The sequence below is a fragment of the Apodemus sylvaticus genome, chromosome 4, assembly GCF_947179515.1.
Source record: "Apodemus sylvaticus chromosome 4, mApoSyl1.1, whole genome shotgun sequence".
NCBI classification, from domain to species: Eukaryota; Metazoa; Chordata; class Mammalia; order Rodentia; family Muridae; genus Apodemus; species Apodemus sylvaticus.
This window is the reverse complement of record NC_067475.1, coordinates 142,431,809-142,448,801: the sequence shown is the minus strand read 5'-3', so window position 1 is coordinate 142,448,801 and position 16,993 is coordinate 142,431,809. Positions and strand designations below refer to the sequence as shown.

Genomic DNA, 16,993 nt, shown 5'->3' with positions numbered 1-16,993 from the left:
TTCAGTTCTAAGTTTACCTAAGAGACTGGAGCACAGCTGTGTTTATCGACTGGGGCAGCAGGTCCTAAGGTTTGTCAACTCTACAGTATAAACAGCGTGAGTCTGTGTCTCCCTGCACAGGTGGCCCATGCACTGGCACATGTGACAAGGTGGCCTTACTCACTCTAAGATTCCCCTAATCCTCCGTCGACTCCAGCATTCCAATTGTATAATTAAGGTTTTCAAAATTCTGCTTAAAAATCCAGCATTTCAGATAAGGCTGCATGTCTCTTCATGCAGAAAGGATGTGGCAAGGTAAGGATGTGGCAGGAGAGAGGAGGCAAAGGTCTTCCCAGAATAGCCTCAGTGCAAAGCCTGCAAGCATGCTGTGACCAGCAGTGGCTTCACACCTATGGGTGCTAAATGTGGAGGAAGACCAGGGTCTGAAGCTTCCCTGCTGTGTCTCCTGTGTCCAGAAATCAGTATTTATGCACAAAAATATCTAATGAGACCAACAGCAGAGAGTTGACAATTATGAGCTCAAGATGGTAGAATAAAGTGGACCTTTCTTTTTCAAATCTTATTCATTTTCTTAATTTTTCTGTAGTGACTATCATAAAAATGGTTTAAGTTGTCATCTATGGTTTCCTTAGAAGTCTATAGTTGTAAGAATCCAGCAACTGTGCAAGCACAGCAAGAACCCCGCCGCTCATGCAATAAGGACACATGCTCCACTATGTTCATAGCAGCCTTTTTTATAATAGCCAGAAGCTGGAAAGAACCCAGATGTCCCTCAATGGAGGAATGGATACAGAAAATGTGGTATATTTATACAATGGAATACTACTCAGCAATTAAAAACAATGAATTCATGAAATTCTTAGGCAAATGGTTGTATCTGGAAAATATCATCCTAAGTGAGGAAACACAATCACAAAAGAATACACATGGAATGCAGTCACTGATAAGTGGATATTAATTAGCCCAGAAGCTCTGAATACCCAAGACACAGTTAACATATCAAATGACTTCCAAGAAGAAGGAAGGAGAGGGCCCTGGTCCTGGAAAGGGATCCAGCATTGTAGGGGATTGCCAGGACAGAGAAGTGGGAGGAGGTTAATTGGAGAAAGGGCAGAGGGAAGAGGGCTTATGGGACTTATGGGGAGGGGGGAACCGGGAAAGGGAAAATCATTTGGAATGTAAACCAATAATATAGAAAATAAAATAAAAGAACTCCGCCGCTGAGCTAGGCCCTGAGATTTCCAAGGCATGCCGTGTCCACAGAATCTTAAGAGAAAATATCCACAGTCGTGCATATAGTCTGATTCCCAGCCGTGTGCACAGAGGGTGGGTGCAGGCTATTCTTTTCAGTTTAGTATTTTGGTTTGTTTTGGTTGTCGTTTGTTTTGGACAGTTTTAGATTATTAGCTGGGGAGAGAATTTGGTTTTTACCTTTATGAAAATGTCTTTCACTTTTCTGTGTTTTCTGATTTGCTCATGTCTTCATAAGGCTTCCCTACGTTTCAGGGTTTTTTTTTTTATCATTTTTTTTATTAATTAGTTTTATACACTCCATATTTTATTCCCCACCCTGCCATCCCCTGTCCACCCTCCAACTGTTCCACATCCCATACCTTCTCCCCTCCCCCTGTCTCCAACTGGATGTCCCTACCCACCATCCCACCTGACCTCTAAACTCCCTGGGTCCTCCAGTCTTGAGGGTTAGTGCATCATCTCTGAATGAACATAGACACGGCAGTCCTCTACTGTATGTGTGCTAGGGACCTCATATCAGCTGGTGTATGCTGCCTGTTTAGAGGTTCAGTGTTTGAGAGATCTCGGGGGTCCAGATTAATTGAGACTGCTGGTCCTCCTACAGGGTCGCCCTCAGATTCTTTCAGCCTTCCCTAATTCAACAGCAGGATCAGCTGCTTCTGTCTATTGGTTGGGTGTAAATATCTGCATCTGACTCTTTCAGCTTCTTGTTGGGTCTTCCAGAGTACAGTCATGCTAAGTCCCTTTTTGTGAGCATCCCATAGCCTCAGTAATAGTGTCAGGCCTTGGGGCCTCCCCTTGAGCTGGATCCCACTTTGAGCCTGTTGCTGGACCTTCTTTTCCTCAGGCTCCTCTCCATTTCCATCCCTGCAATTCTTTCAGTCAGGAACACTTATGGGTCAGAGTTGTGACTGTGGGATGACCCCCCCCCCCCATTTAATGCACTGTCTGTCTTCCTGCTGGAGAGGTGGGCTCTGTAAGTTCCCTCTCCCTACTGTCAGGCATGCTATCTAAGGTCCTGAGAGTCTCTCACCTCCCAGGTCTCTGGTGCATTCTGGAGGGCCTCCCAACCTTCTACTTCTACCATTGAGTTACACATTGGCCCCACACCCTGCTTCGTTACCGTTTGTGCAATAACTCAATCGCATTAACTTGTATACCTTCTCAGAAGCTGACCCAACCCAGATTTCCCCTCCCACCTCTTGAAAATGTTTCTGGAAATTCCCATAAGGTATTTTGGACACCAGCCAGCTGTCTAATTTGGGCTGGGTTGACTTATTCTAAGGTACTTTGTCTTTCTCAGACTCTACTACAGTTACAAGAAGACACTTAGACACCTTCTTGGAATGACCACAGCAATAACAGCAGCCCCTTCCTGCCCTGGGACCTAACCTTCCAGGCTCTCAACACTTTCTTGTTGCAATAATCCACTTCTGGGAAAGGAGACAGAGTTTCCCTTCTGAGGACACGAGTGTTCCAAGGAGCCATGGAGGTCTCTGAGGCTGCTTGCTCAGTTTAAACAGTGAATGTCTGGATGGTCATTAAGTTGGGTTGATATTTTTGCTTGGAGGTACATTGCTGAGTGTAGAATTATGTGATTCTGGACAGAACCTTGCATGAACAATGGAATTATCTTCTCTAATGAGATGGCTTGGTGCTGGAGTGTAGCTCAGATCACAGAATGTTTGTCCAGCAAGCACAAAGCTCTGCTTCAATCCAGAGCACCACGTAACCCCAGGAGATGTGGTAATCCTAGAGCTTGAGAGGACAGAGACAGGAGGATCAGAAACTCAAGGTCATCCTTGGTTATCAAGGAAGTGTGAAGTTAGTCTGGACCATAAGTGGACCTGACTCATAATCAATCATTCAAACAATCAATCAATAGATTGTTTTTCTATAGGAAGGGTGAGTTCTTAAATTTACCACCACCGCAAACTTTGCCAGACACTAAATTAAAATAACAGGTAAAAGTATTATGTTTAGGCCAGGCACGGAGGGGCACACCTTAAGTGCCAGCACTCAGAAGGCAGAGGCAAGTGGCTATCTGTGAGTTTGAGACCAGCGTCTTCAAACCGTACTCCAGTTAAAGGCAAAGCAACAGATATTTTTAATCAGCAGTGGCAGGGATAGAACCAAGGGCTTCCGCGTAATGGACACACCCTCTACCAGTGAGCCAGGCCCCATCTCTACTCTTGTTTTCTTCTGTTTTGCTTTAACAAAGGGTCTTATGGAGTTGTACAGGCTGACCTTGACGGTACTCTGTAGCTTAGACAAGCCTTCAACTCATGAGCCGCCCGCTTCAGTCCCCCAGCTAGCTGAGTTTACAGGTACCATGTCAACAAGCATGGGGAAGTAACAGGTTGTATATTTACACTGTGAGGAAAACAGCCAAAGAGGAAAGAAGAAAACATAATCTAAGTGGGGGACTTTATCCTCCTTCCCCTCCCTCCTGATTTGGTAACAGCCTGAGGTGGTGAGCAGGTTCTGGCTGGTTCTTGGCAGCCATGTGGAGGGAATAGGTGTTATAATATTAAGGAGTGATCTTTGGTATGGGTAAGTGTTGTGTTAGAATGAGGCTCTTATCCTGACAGATCAGGGAAGGCCACCACAGTCCCACAAGAAGAGGCTTACTGGGGGGAAGCGAGGAAGAGAAGAAAGAGGAAGAAGGGGTGAAGAGTTTGCCTTTTTTCCCCTGGGGGGCCATGACATAATCATGTGTACCATTGCACACAGGTGAGGGGCATGCTGGGAGTGTGTCAGTTGCCATGGCAACAGAAGCAAGAGGGTCCTTGCCACCTAGGGGTGATGCCATCACTAGATTCGGATGCTGATCTTTTTTTTTTTTAAGATTTATTTTTGTTATATGTAAGCACACTGTAGCTGTCTTCAGACACCCCAGAAGAGGGCATCAGATTTCATTACGGATGGTTGTAAGCTACCATGTGGTTGCTGGGAACTGAACTCAGGACCTTTGGCAGAGCAGTCAGTGCTCTTAACCGCTGAGCCATCTCTCCAGCCCTCGGACGCTGATCTTAAAGTCACTTCTAATGCTGACAGTAAGGACTTTGGCAGCAGTTATGAGGCTACTATAAATATTGGCTTCCTGTCCTGACAAAACATCTTCAGTGGCACTTAAAATCGACTTAGATCAGTCCTTGGCTTTGAGAATAACCAATGAGTACAGATTCCCAGTGGTACCACAGGTCCACCCAGAGCAGAAACAGTGCCATTAACTACAGTCTACTCAGCTACAGGAGCTGTGGTTAGGGGCAGAACACCTACCATTCGCCAAACGGTTGGTTGCTTTTTGTTAAGGATGTGGATGTTTAAATGGATTTCACTCCCTACTTCATGCACAGGCAGGTTTCTGGCTTTGGAGGGAGGGCCACACTATCTTAGAGCTGGAAGTAACCTTCCTCAGCACCACGAAGGTCTAATGAGGAACATGTGCGTACGAGGGAAAATCAGAAAGACGCATGTCTTCGAGAGCTGCGTGGTCCAGGGCGCCTGGCCAATTCCTACACCCCGCTACCACGCCCAGCTGTTAGCATCAATGGACCATGGGGGGCATGCCTACTTTTACTTAAACCATAATCTGCCCGCGATGCTCTCACTGCTATCAATGCCCATCACTTTCTGTTCTTTTAGCTTCCGAATGGGTAAAAAGGACAAAGCATGAGTTCACCACACAGTTTTATATCCTGTCTCTACCCAGCTACAGGACAATTACTCCAAAATCGGACTAGCTTGCTTCTTAAAGGAAAACGAGGATTTCTGGGACTCCACTGACGAAGACATCTTGAACAGACCCTGCTTGCAAGCCAAGAGGCAACTGTATCAGCTCATTGAAGAGGTAGGTACTCACAACAGCAAGGACATGAGGTCAGAGGAGAAAGAGTTTGCAGACCTTCAAGCCTGGAAATCTGTATTTGGCAAACGAAGAAACCAAGTCCCAGGGTGCTTAAGAGATTCCCCAGCAACGTGGTGTTCTGTCTGATGTTAGACAGCAGATAAAGCCCTGGCTGACTGCACAGCGCCTCCTGTAGGTTAACCTTTGTGAACGCCGGCACAGACAGCGCATGCGCTCGAGGTCGCCCAGTGGTTTCTCCATTTGTTTGTTATCATCCAGATGATGAGAGAGGCCCAAATGATGGTGTTTTCTCTTTTTCCCTCCATGGCAGATCTCTAAAATTAAATACACATTTATTTTTTTATTTATTTATTTTTTTTTGTGCGCATGTAAAGAAGAAGAAATGGGGAGAGGGAACAAGAGATATATTGAGAAGTTGAAGGTGAGGTTATCTCAATTCACTGTCGTCAACAAACAAGCGACAAGTGAGGCAAATGTGTCTACTGATGGAAGTTGCTTTGCTGGGATCTCTGGCAGAAAGCTACAGTGGCCATCAGTTCATTTCGCTGCTTGTGGTTACCTGATTTTACTTTTAGATGAAGTCAAATCAGTTCCTTCTCTGCCTGCTGCTTTCTCCTACCATGGCATTTACAAATATTTGCCTTCTGCCTTTCTGCAAAGGTCAGATGAAGGCCCCGATATTAAAAATACTTTGCAAACTAAGAGGTTCCATGTATGAGATCACCGTCTAAGGAGGGAGTGGGAAATCCCAGTGTGTGGGAGGACTGATGCTTTATGTCAGACATATTTAGGCATCTGTTGTTTGTTCCATGGGAACAGTATTGTCCTGATGATCCGGGCTCCAGTGGGTGACTTGAGCAGTATTCACAGTAGAGTCCAGACAGAACCTGAAATGTGGCTTCTATGTCAAAAATGTGCCCACTGTGTGAGCACTCCCTGGTTGGGTGCCATTACCAACAGTGAATTGGTCAACAGGAAGTTCAGGAACAGCTCAGGCTTTGGACAGGTGTGAAGAAACCTCAGATTTGGGATTTCCAAAGCCTTTGGCTTAAGAGGTTCAGTGAGCCAACAGGAAGAGAGACTTAAACTAGGGAACAGTCTGGAGGCTGAGGTGCTCGCAGGTACAAGGGCCAACCAAGAAGACCATATCAGGGAATTAAGGTGATAGATTTTTTCCTGGGCAGCCAGGGTGGAGAGGAACTGAGAGGCAGAGGACATAGAACAGGTAGATGTGAGCGCCCGAGAGAGATTTCATACTCTGCTCCGGCACATGGAGTCCTCTATTTCCTGTAGACATCTGCCCATTTCGAACATCTGCCCACTGAATTCCAAGAACAGCTCCCCGGGAAAGGAATTGTTGTTGTGCTTTTTAAACACATATTTTCAGATAGATAAAGTCATCACAGGTCATATCGGCTAAGGAACGTAAGCCTTCCTAAGGAGCTGCCGGGGAAAGCCTTGGCCTGTGGTCACCTGACCTAGTCATTCATACAGAACGGCCCTTCCCCTGTCACTTGATTTCTTCTTCCCACAATCCTCACCTCCCTTTCCTTTCCTTCCTCTGTCTCTCTCCCTTCCTTTTCTTTCTCCCCCTCCTTCCTTCTTTTCTTCCTGTCCTAGAATAAGAGAAAGAGAAATGGAGAAAAGAGAGGTGTGTCCAGGTCAACCTTGCTCATTGTCCCCTCCAGTGAGCGCTGGCTCGGCTGGGGGAGGGGTTGAAGCAGAGGAAAGACTGAATCCGCTTTATGGTGTGGGACCAGCTGCTGTGCTCCTGACATTTGCAGTGAGGGGGCAATGATGGCACAGATCCTGAGAATGACAAGGGATGAGTGTGTGTGTGGGGAGGTGCGGGGTTCAGAAGTCATAAGGACTCAAACCGGGCTCTGCTCCACAAATAGAAAGACCCAGTGTTCTCTCTTGCACTGAATTTCTCTATTGGTCACTACAAAAGCTGGGATGGGGCAGTGGGGGTTGCAAGATGTTTAGCAAAGTGTGGGGCTTTGCTACCATTTCCTTGGGCATGGACTTAGCATTATCAAAAGCAGAGAATGACACGGTGGTGCCAAGTCAGACATTTATAGAGTGAGCATATCTGTAGGTATGGTTCAGGTCTGCATAACTGCTCTACACACACACACACACACACACACACACACACACACGCATGCACACACACACAGACACACATGCACACACACATGCACGCACATGTTGGCACACACACATCCATACAAAGAGAAGGAACACAGTTATCATCGGCTTCAGGGAGCTCTGGAGACACGGCCGACCTGAGCAATAGCTACACCCTTCCTTCCTAGCTGCTCCAAGTGTCAATCAGAGCTTTCAGATTGTCCTTTGATCATGGTATCTCAGGATCCATCCCAGATCCCTCGCAAACTCCTATGCTTAGATAAAAGTTGTTCCTGTATTGATGTCACTGTGGAAGTGTCCTGTTCCACGACAGAAAGAAAAATCTAGAAGCATGCGTATTCTATTACATTTTTAGGGGCATTAACACTCTCATTCAATATTATTTGTAGGTGACTTTGAGAACCTTTGAGACAACCATTTCTGCAGTTCCAGGTAGTACTATTTTGTTATTTTTATTTGCCTCTGTGTGTGTCACAGCTGAACGGCTCTGCAGTCTCTCCTTGCCTCCATACATACCCGTCAGACCACTACTCACGCACTAGCTTAAGCTGCTCCCTGTCTTTCGCCAAGGACCGGAAAGTTTGGGATTAACTTCCTGGCCTCCTCTCGGCTAGAGCTTCGTTGTTTCTTTTATCTTTTTTCCCTCTCATATGAACTTTCCTTCTACTTCCATTTCTTCCCTGATGTAATTATTTTGCTATAAATAAACCATCTTAAGTATTATTTAGAGCTCGCAGGAAGTAAAATAGATAAAATTCTCCAGAAACTACCCGTCTTCTCTGCCTCTGACCACAATGCAACCTTTACCACAAACCCCTCAGTGTGTCAGATCTTCCCCAGCAAACTGTCTTCTTACCGTGATCGCATCTGCGCTTCCTACTGGAGGCCGTATGCTCAGCATCCTGTAACGCTTGTTGCTTGCTCTCTCAGCAGCCATTGCTTTACCCCAGTTCTCACTGTGCCTTTCTCCAGGATTGTCTAGTCTGCCATCGGCTCTCCTTTCTCTGGCCCCTCTCACTCCGCCCCAGCTCTTTGGCTCACAAAAGTCTTTCCTTGGCACATTTGTAAGTAAGCTTCCCTGTCTCTTGTTATTTCTATTACCTACCGTGATTGTCTTGTATTTTTATATATAATTTTGTCCATGTACTGTTTTCTCATCCACCACATTGAAATTTTCTGTGAATAGAAGATTTGCCAAGTCTTAATGGCATTCTTCACAGAACAGAGAAGATGATCTTAAAATTCGTATCGGAGTATGTAAGGTGCCACATACCCAAAGCAATCCTGAGCTTAAAGAATGATGCTGGGGATATCTATCACTCTCCTTGATTTCAGGTTATACGACAGAATCACAACAACAAAAACATCATGGCACAGAGGCAAAATGAGCAGGTAGATAACTGAAACAGAATAAAGGAAACAGTCATAACCCACAGAGCTACAAATACCTGATGTAGTGGTTTGAATACGCTTGGCCCAGGGTATGGCTTGTTGCAGAAAGTGTGTCACTGTGGGCATAGGCTTTAAGACCCTCATCCTAGCTGCCTGGAAGCCAGTCTTCTCCTAGCAGCCTTCAGATGAAGAACTCTCAGATCCTCCTGTACCATGCCTGCCTGGATACTGCCATGCTCCCACCTTGATGAAAGCGAATGAACCTCTGAACCTATAAGCCAACCCCACTGAAACGATGTCTTTATAGGAGTTGCCTTGGTCATGGTGTCTGTTTACAGCAGTAAAACCCTAACTAAGACACCTGATTTTTGGCAAAGAAGTCAAAAAGACACTTTGGATAAAAGTCTCTTCAACAAACAATGCACACATCCACACATGGAAGAGTGAAAGTAGATAGACAACTTAGAATGCATTGAAGACCCTAATATAAAGCTAGAAACTATGACAGAAAAGAAGATACACATAGGCAAGGACTTTCTGAAAAGGACTCTGTGGTCACACAGATGTGACCAACGGACAAATGGGACTTTGTGAAATTAAAGCACTTCTGTTATAGGAAAGGACATTATTTATTGAAGAAATAGCCTACAAAATGGGAAGACATAGCCATATATGTAATGTATGTATATGCACATATATATGTATATATACACATATATAACTATACATAAAATAGGGGGTTAATATTTAGAATGCATGAAAAAACTCAGAGCATTCAAGAACTCATATGACCGGCTCAATAAATGAACATACAGTTCTCAAAAGAACCACAATTTCCAGTAAAGCAAGAAACGCATGTTCATCCTCACTAGCCATTAGAGAAATATAAGTTAAAAACACTGACATTTCATCTCACCCCAGTCAAAATGGTACTTACAGCAAGTGCTGGGCAAGTGGGAACTCCTCTACACTGCTGGTGGCAATGCAGAATAGTTCAGGCAATGTGGAAACAAGTGTGACGGCCTTGAAAACACCAAAACGAATCTTCTGTATGACCCAGCGTGCATGAAGATCACTACATCAAGATACCACAGAGACACTTGCATGTTGATGCGTAGTGTGGCTCTACTGAAAATAGGTAAACATGGCACCAATTTATGTGTCCTACGAGAGAGGAATGGAAGACAAAATGTGGTATACACACAGTGGGACTTTCTCAACTGTAAAGAATGAGTTTACATCATTTGTGGGAAAATGGATGCAAGAAGAGACAGTAAGCCCTCTCAGAAAGACAACTATTGCACGCTTTCTCTTAGGCATAGATCCCAGAGTTTATATAAATACACACAATTATGTCCATATGTGTATATGACATGAAAATAGAAATGAAACCACGGATCGCGGGAACTAACAGGAGGTGGGAGGTAGGAAGGAGGCAGGGGGATGGGGAATCTGCTCAATGTGTAGTGTGTGTTTGTATGACAATGTGCTTATGAAAGACAGAATCATTGTACCATAAAAATATGTATAATAAAATTAAAGGTTCAGATTTTTGCTCTCAAATCCGGGCTTCTCTACAGAAAATGATCTCATGTGCAGACTGGATCTGTCTATTTAAAACCAAGGGTTAAAGGGTTAGGTGTAGGCACGCCATGGCTCCTGTAACCGTAAAGGCCTGTGGTAAACTGACACATCAACCCTGACAGTTGCGCATTCTGAGACTAATTGTCACCGACTCTGCAGACCCACCTCAGACTTAGTCTTTAACATTCTCCCAACATGCAGCCACGCTTACGAATTCCCAGCTAACGTGGCTGCTTCAGGGGCCGCGCCGGCGTTGGAATGAGGCGGAGCACACTGTGGCTCTTGTCTGAACATCACACACCTTTGGGAAATGTCCTGTAAGTTCAAGAATTCTGAAAGCTTTAAGAAAGAGGTACCAGGTTACTCAGAAAAGACCATCTATCAGAGTAACTGCTGGCTTCTCAGCAGAAACCCTGAAGGTCAGGAGGTCAAGGCTGATGCTTTTCAGGCCCCAGAATAAATAAAGTTAACTGCCACCTCTCCAGATCCACTCTTTGGGCTCTTTTATGAAACCATAGGATCAGTTTGGGAAGGCCCTGTGCTCAGGATGCCTGGTCAGACACAACTGTGTGAGCGGGGTAGTGTATTTGAGAAGTCTTTTGACAAGCGCTGATGTTCTTCTGTGGTGTGTCTTTTAGAAAAGCAGCTAAGTACGCCTCCCTTGCCCAGGGGTAGACGGCCTCAGACAGTGGCGGCACACATCACTGGGATCACCCGGAGAAGCAACTCAGTCTTAATTCCATGTAAGATCCTGAGGGCTGGAAGCAGCAGGGTGGGGTGGGGATGACCCCTGGTGTTTGTGAGGTTCTGGAACTGTTGAAAGTCGTTGAACTTCTATCTGAAATATCTCTACGACTGTAAGTGCTCAGTAGTGCTCCAGTCTCAGACAGCTGTTTTGTGAACCTCTGCCACAGCTGGCCTCAGGAAAAGCGTGCGTGAGAGAAGGCAGGGTCCCACTGGGCCCTCTGTGTGGCTATTGCTGCTGCTTCTTGCATCTTCTCCTCCCCTCCTCCTTCTCCACTACATCCTCTCTTTTCCTCTTTTATTGAAACAGTAGGCTGGCTACAGAACTCCAAATTCTTCTGTCTCAAGCTCCCAAGGGCTGGGATGCCAGGCACCACCACTTAAAATGTTTGCTTTTTTTTTTTTGGATTTGGTTTTTTCGAGACAGGGTTTCTCTGTATAGCCCTGGCTGTCCTGGAACTCACTCTGTAGACCAGGCTGGCCTCGAACTCAGAAATCCACCTGCCTCTGCCTCCCAGAGTGCTGGGATTACAGGCGTTCACCCGGCCAACTTAAACATTTTTAAAGTAACTCTCCCACTCCCCCACCACCCCTCCCCCTCTTCCTTCCCCCTTCCCCTTCTCTCCCTCCCCTCTGTCTGTTTCTCCCCTCTCCCTCTCTCTCCCTCTTTCTTCTTCCCCTCTCCCTCTCCCTCCCCCTCTCTCTCCCTTCCTCCCTCCCTCTCTCTTTCCCTCCTCCTCTTGTATCAACTCTTTCTTCTCAAAATCCACAACCTTTGCCCTCACCACAATCTAATCCACAGCATTTCTCTTCACCACAAGGCACTAGGACCTCCCACTACAGGGACACTTTTGAACCACAGGGAACTGTGAACCTTTGGTGTGTGTGTGTGTGTGTGTGTGTGTGTGAGAGAGAGAGAGAGAGAGAGAGAGAGAGAGAGAGAGAGAGAGATCTTTAGCTGGCAAGAGGGACAGACAGCAAGCAGGTCAAAACGACCCGGGAGCCTCCCGATTTTCATGTGACTAGCCTTTGTGGTCCACGTCAGATGACAAGTGTAAGAAGTTGGATTTTGGATCAACATTGTGTGCAAGGCCAATGAAAGGCCTGACTGCGGAGCGGTCACGTCGATGCACACTTCCTCCTGCTAACTGTTTCCTTCTTTTCCACGTAGACTCCAAGGATGGAAAGACCTTGGGCCAGAAGATAGAATCCTGGGAGTCGTCTCGGAAGGGGCATTCGTTTCTCAGCCACGTGCTTCTTAGGAAGGGAGAGCTGGTCATCCAGCAGCCGGGCCTGTATTACATCTACTCCCAGACGTACTTCCGATTTCAGGAGGCTGAAGAAGCTTCCAAGACAGTCTCCAAGGACAGAGGGAGAATCAAACAGATGGTGCAGTACATCTACAAATACACCAGCTATCCGGATCCCATCATGCTGATGAAGAGCGCCAGGAACAGCTGTTGGTCCACGGAGGCCGAGTACGGGCTGTACTCCATCTATCAGGGGGGACTGTTCGAGCTCAAAGAGAACGACAGGGTTTTTGTTTCTGTGACGAATGAGCATTTGATGGACCTGGATCAAGAAGCCAGCTTTTTTGGAGCCTTTTTAATTAACTAAATGACCTTCAAAGATCAAACACAGCCCTAAAATACCCAGTAATCTTCTAGGTTGAAGGCATGCCCGGAAAGCGACTGAACTGGTCAGGGTATGGTCTGGCTGTGGAAACCTCAGGACAGATGTGACAGAGAAGCAGCTGTAACACAGCAGCCCCAGGCCAAGAGCCCAGCCACAGACCCTTTCAGTGTTTCAGCAAGAGACGTGCTTTCTTCCCCCCAAATAAGATCACTGTAGCCTTTCAGCGTTCTACCTGGTACCAGTTTGCAGAGATCTAGAAGATATCCAGTTTCTAAATATCTATGCAACACTTGATAATTTTCACCTTTGTTATCTGGTCCAGGGGTGTAAAACCCAGTGCTCAAGGGCTGTGTGAAGACTAGGACAGCTATGACTGCAGGTCAGCATAAAAATCACAGAATATCTCACCTGTAACATGTGTGTGTGTGTGTGTGTGTGTGTGTGTGTGAGAGAGAGAGAGAGAGAGAGAGAGAGAGAGAGAGAGAGAGAGAGACTGTTCTTTATGGTAACCGATTATGTTTTTCTCAAGTGTGAACTCTGTACACGATAACATTATGTCCCATTATGTCCCATCATTAGTGGGTAACTTGCCCAAAGAATGTATGAAATCTCCAGGCAATGAACAAGAACAGCCCAAGAAAGAGGCCTGCAGAGCCATACGGCAGGGCTGCTGTAGCCAGCTGGAGCTCAGCTCCTGTCACCGCATGCCCTGGGTACCAGATGTAGAGTTGGAGGAGTCTTGCCCCATGGATCTAGGTCTTTGGTACCTCTCTCCTTGATGTGGTCCCAGCCCTCCTTTGCTTGTTTGCTAGTTTTGAGACAAAGCATGATGTATCCCAGGCTGGCCTCAAATATAGTATGTAGTCAAGGGTGGTTTCTAACTGTGTAACCTCCTGCCTCCAAGAGCTGCTGAGATTATAGACATGTGCCACCTGCCCGGTTTGTGTAGAGATGGGCTTCTTGTACATGTGACAACCACTCCACCCCTGAGCTACGTCCCAGCCCCATTCCTTCCTTTTCTGAATGGGAATATTTACTTTGTGTCCCTATATTCTAGAAGGAACAACAGCAAAGAATTTGCTAGAATCCAAAGCCTACGATGCAGGAAGCGAGAATGGAGAGAATATTCTAGAATGATAACTTTCTGGGCAATCGTGAGTCCTTTTATAAAAGGCACGAATACTTATCTGTTTGAAAAGGAAATCAATTTGGGGGTGGGGAGGGGGTTGTCCTTTCCTGTTGAGTTCCAGCCCAACAAACCATCTGACTTGAACACTAAAGTGAACCTGCCACTCTAGCTCGACCAGACTGGGAACCTGGGCCAGCACAGGGACAATGAACCCAGGGCGAGAGGTCAGTTCTGCTGTTCTGGAGAAGTGTCTAGGTAAAAGCTTCATTTCAAAAGGGGCCACTTTATTGTCACACACCATGAGTGCCACCAGGTGGCGAGGTTCCCTTCATTTCCTCAGCATCAGGTCTTTTAAGGGTTTTAAATTCTCGGGTTTAAAAACAAAACAAAAACAAAGAAAGGTTGCTTACCTTTGGACTATAGGCACTTGGGGCTAAAGACAAGAAATAGGTTTGTGCACCCAGATGGAGCACCGGTCTTTAGCTGAATCTGTGAGGAACAGGGTGGGGCTTCACATGGTAAAGTCCCAGACTCTTGAGGTCTCGTTTATTTGGTTGCTTGGATTTGGTTTTCTGAGACAGTGTAGTTTTGACTATCCTGGAACTTGAGACCGCGAATGCAGAGATTCACCTGGCCTTGGGCTCCAGACCACTGGAGTTAAGGGCGTGCTCCACTGTGCTTGTCCTAATTGCTTTTGTGTTGGGTTCTAGGGCATGCTGGTCTTTCTTCCTAAAAGCCCTCAGAAAGCCATACTGAAGATGATCTAATTATAATCCATAGACATAGAGAGAGGAACGGGGTTCCGAGTTTTCCCATTCAGTGTCAAATCCATCCACAAAACACTGAGATCATGAAATATAACCTCTAGATTTTGCATAATAATATTTTGAAGAGAGTTTCACCATAGGCTTCCTGTGAGACTACATTTGGGTCCTGTGTTAAGAATCTGAGGTGTGTTGTTTTGTTTGATTGTGTTGTGGTTTTGTTTTGCTTTTTGCTTTTGTTTTTAAGTGAATCAGAATTGTTTTTAAGTGAACCAGAATTTAAGTCGACTTTTGTAAATTGTCTTGGTCCCAAGGGCGGGCTCTGTGAAGTCTGGCTTCTGCCCTGTCTCCTGCTATTATAGACTGTGGCCTTTGCCACTTCATCACTGCCTGCATCTTTTCTTGGAGAAAGGGTCTCTCCCATTACTGGCAGCTAGCAGTGCTCTGAGGCTCTCCAATAAGTGGCCATGCATGCTTTTTACAGGGATGCTGGGGATTTGAACCTGGGTTCTCCTGCTTGTTCAGTTCAACTGTTCTTAACCCTGAACCATCTTCCCAGCCCCATCGCTGCTACTTTTTTTTCTTGGCAAATTATTTTGATTCTTCGTTTTCTTCCAAGTATTACGTTAACTATTTGCCATAGTTTGGCATATAACACTTTCATTATCAATGTCAGAAATTGTGTTTAACCAGTTTTTCTTATTCTTGAAAAAGTGTTAAATAGATATTTTCAGTTGTGAGACATGAAAAGTCTTAAAGAAAAATTTTCTTCTTCTTTTTTTCTCTTTTTTCTTCCATGTTAATAGCAGTGAATCTGGAAAGAAAACTAGCTGTGATGTTGATTATTTCAAATGTATTGATGCCATTTTGTGGGCTGGGAAATGTTAAACTTTATAAACTCTGAAACATGAAAAGTGTTGCTTTGAATTTTATCTTAATAAAAACAAAAGCGAGTGCATTCAGTGCATTCATTTTCTTCTCCTTCTCTCTCTCAGCCTGGGTAGAGCTGCCCCGTAAGGCGCAGTCATCTTTTGTCTACTAAGACTTATGATTATGATTTCCATTGTTTTATATTCCGCCCCCCATCTGTGTGTGTGTGTGTGTGTGTGTGTGTGTGTGTGAACTGCTCTTTACATCTGCGGGCTTGATGTATTCTTCTGAATTATATAGTGTAACACACATTTGTCATCAATCTGAGCGTCTCAGCACTTGATCAGTGAATTTAACCCATTTCTACTTATTGTAAAAACTGTCACACAGGAGCTCCTTTGTACATCTTTTCTCCCTGTCTAGTTTTCAGTGTACTTTTTCCTCAGCCTCCTGGCTTCCGTTGGATAATCTGAATGCTTTAAAGGTAATGTCTTAGTCTAATTTCCTTTGCTGTAATTAAAAACCCTGATGAAAACAATTTAAGGGAGAGAGAGTTTAGTCTGCAGTCCAGGTTACAGCCTGCTATTGCTGGAAAGTCACAGAGGCAGGAGTTTTTGAGACAGGACATATCCACGCTTAAGAACAGAAAACAGTGGATTAAAGTGTACTCAATAGTTCTTATTCATTTTCTCTATTTGTATTCAGTTCAGGATCCTAAGCACAGGGAATGGAGCCACCCATATGGACAGGTCTTCCCACATCAATTAACATAATTAAGATAGTCCTTCCCAGACATTTTCACATTCTTGGAGGCCCATCTTCCAGGTGATTCTAGATGATTTCCAGTCAACAGTTAAAACTATCACAGGTAACTTTGCAGCTTTAAGGTTTTGTTTTTAAGCTTTGTATTGATTCCTTGTGAATATCACATCATGCACCCCAATCCCATTGTCTCTCATCCCTTCTTCTCTGCCCTTGCAACCTCCCCTACCCACCAAAAGAGAATAACAAACAAACAAACACAAAACAAAACTTAGAACACTTCCTGTTATGGAAGCTGTAAGTGTGGCAGTGTGTCCACAGTACTCCCTTTTGCCCGCACATCTTTACTTGCTAATGTTTGTTGCAATGAGTCTGCCTCACAGCCTCTGGCTCCTGCTACACTGTCAATGCTCGATCCTCGCAGAGACTGGCTTACCCTGGCCTTCCCATCATGGCCAACTCTTCTGTGTCGCCCAGGTAAGGCGCAGGGGCCTACTCTCCAAAACCCTGCAACCAATTAGGGACAGGACCAGCTCTCAGGGGGCAAGGAGTTAGGGGAGAAGAAGGTTTGTTCTTAAGATCTGATAAGTTTTCCTTATAAGTTAAGTTCATTTTTTTCATCTAAGTTTAAATGTTAGTAATCTTTGAATCTCTGACTCTTATCTACCTACCCCATACAAACAGAAAAACCCTGCAAGTTTCTTGTCTTCCACTGAGGTACCTTCATATTGCTGTTGAAACCATCAGGTTTACTGATATTGTTGTTGCTATCGGGGGTACTTAGACTTAATACGAGAAATATTCCTGCCAGCCAGAACAATGGATTCCTATGTTGTC

At 45.2% G+C, this 16,993-nt stretch overlaps 1 protein-coding gene across 2 annotated transcripts in view; it reads left to right on the top strand.

The window, feature by feature from the left end:
• Positions 1-15,482, top strand: part of Tnfsf10 (TNF superfamily member 10) — a 19,858-nt gene extending 4,376 nt beyond the window's left edge. For both annotated transcript variants that reach the window (XM_052180724.1, XM_052180725.1), the window contains exons 2-5: positions 4,970-5,107; positions 7,666-7,708; positions 10,891-10,995; positions 12,168-15,482. In XM_052180724.1, coding sequence (XP_052036684.1) covers positions 4,970-5,107; positions 7,666-7,708; positions 10,891-10,995; positions 12,168-12,613 — 732 coding nt within the window. In that variant the 3' untranslated portion in view covers positions 12,614-15,482. The remainder of the gene's footprint in view (positions 1-4,969; positions 5,108-7,665; positions 7,709-10,890; positions 10,996-12,167) is intronic.
• Positions 15,483-16,993: the final 1,511 nt, after the last annotated feature.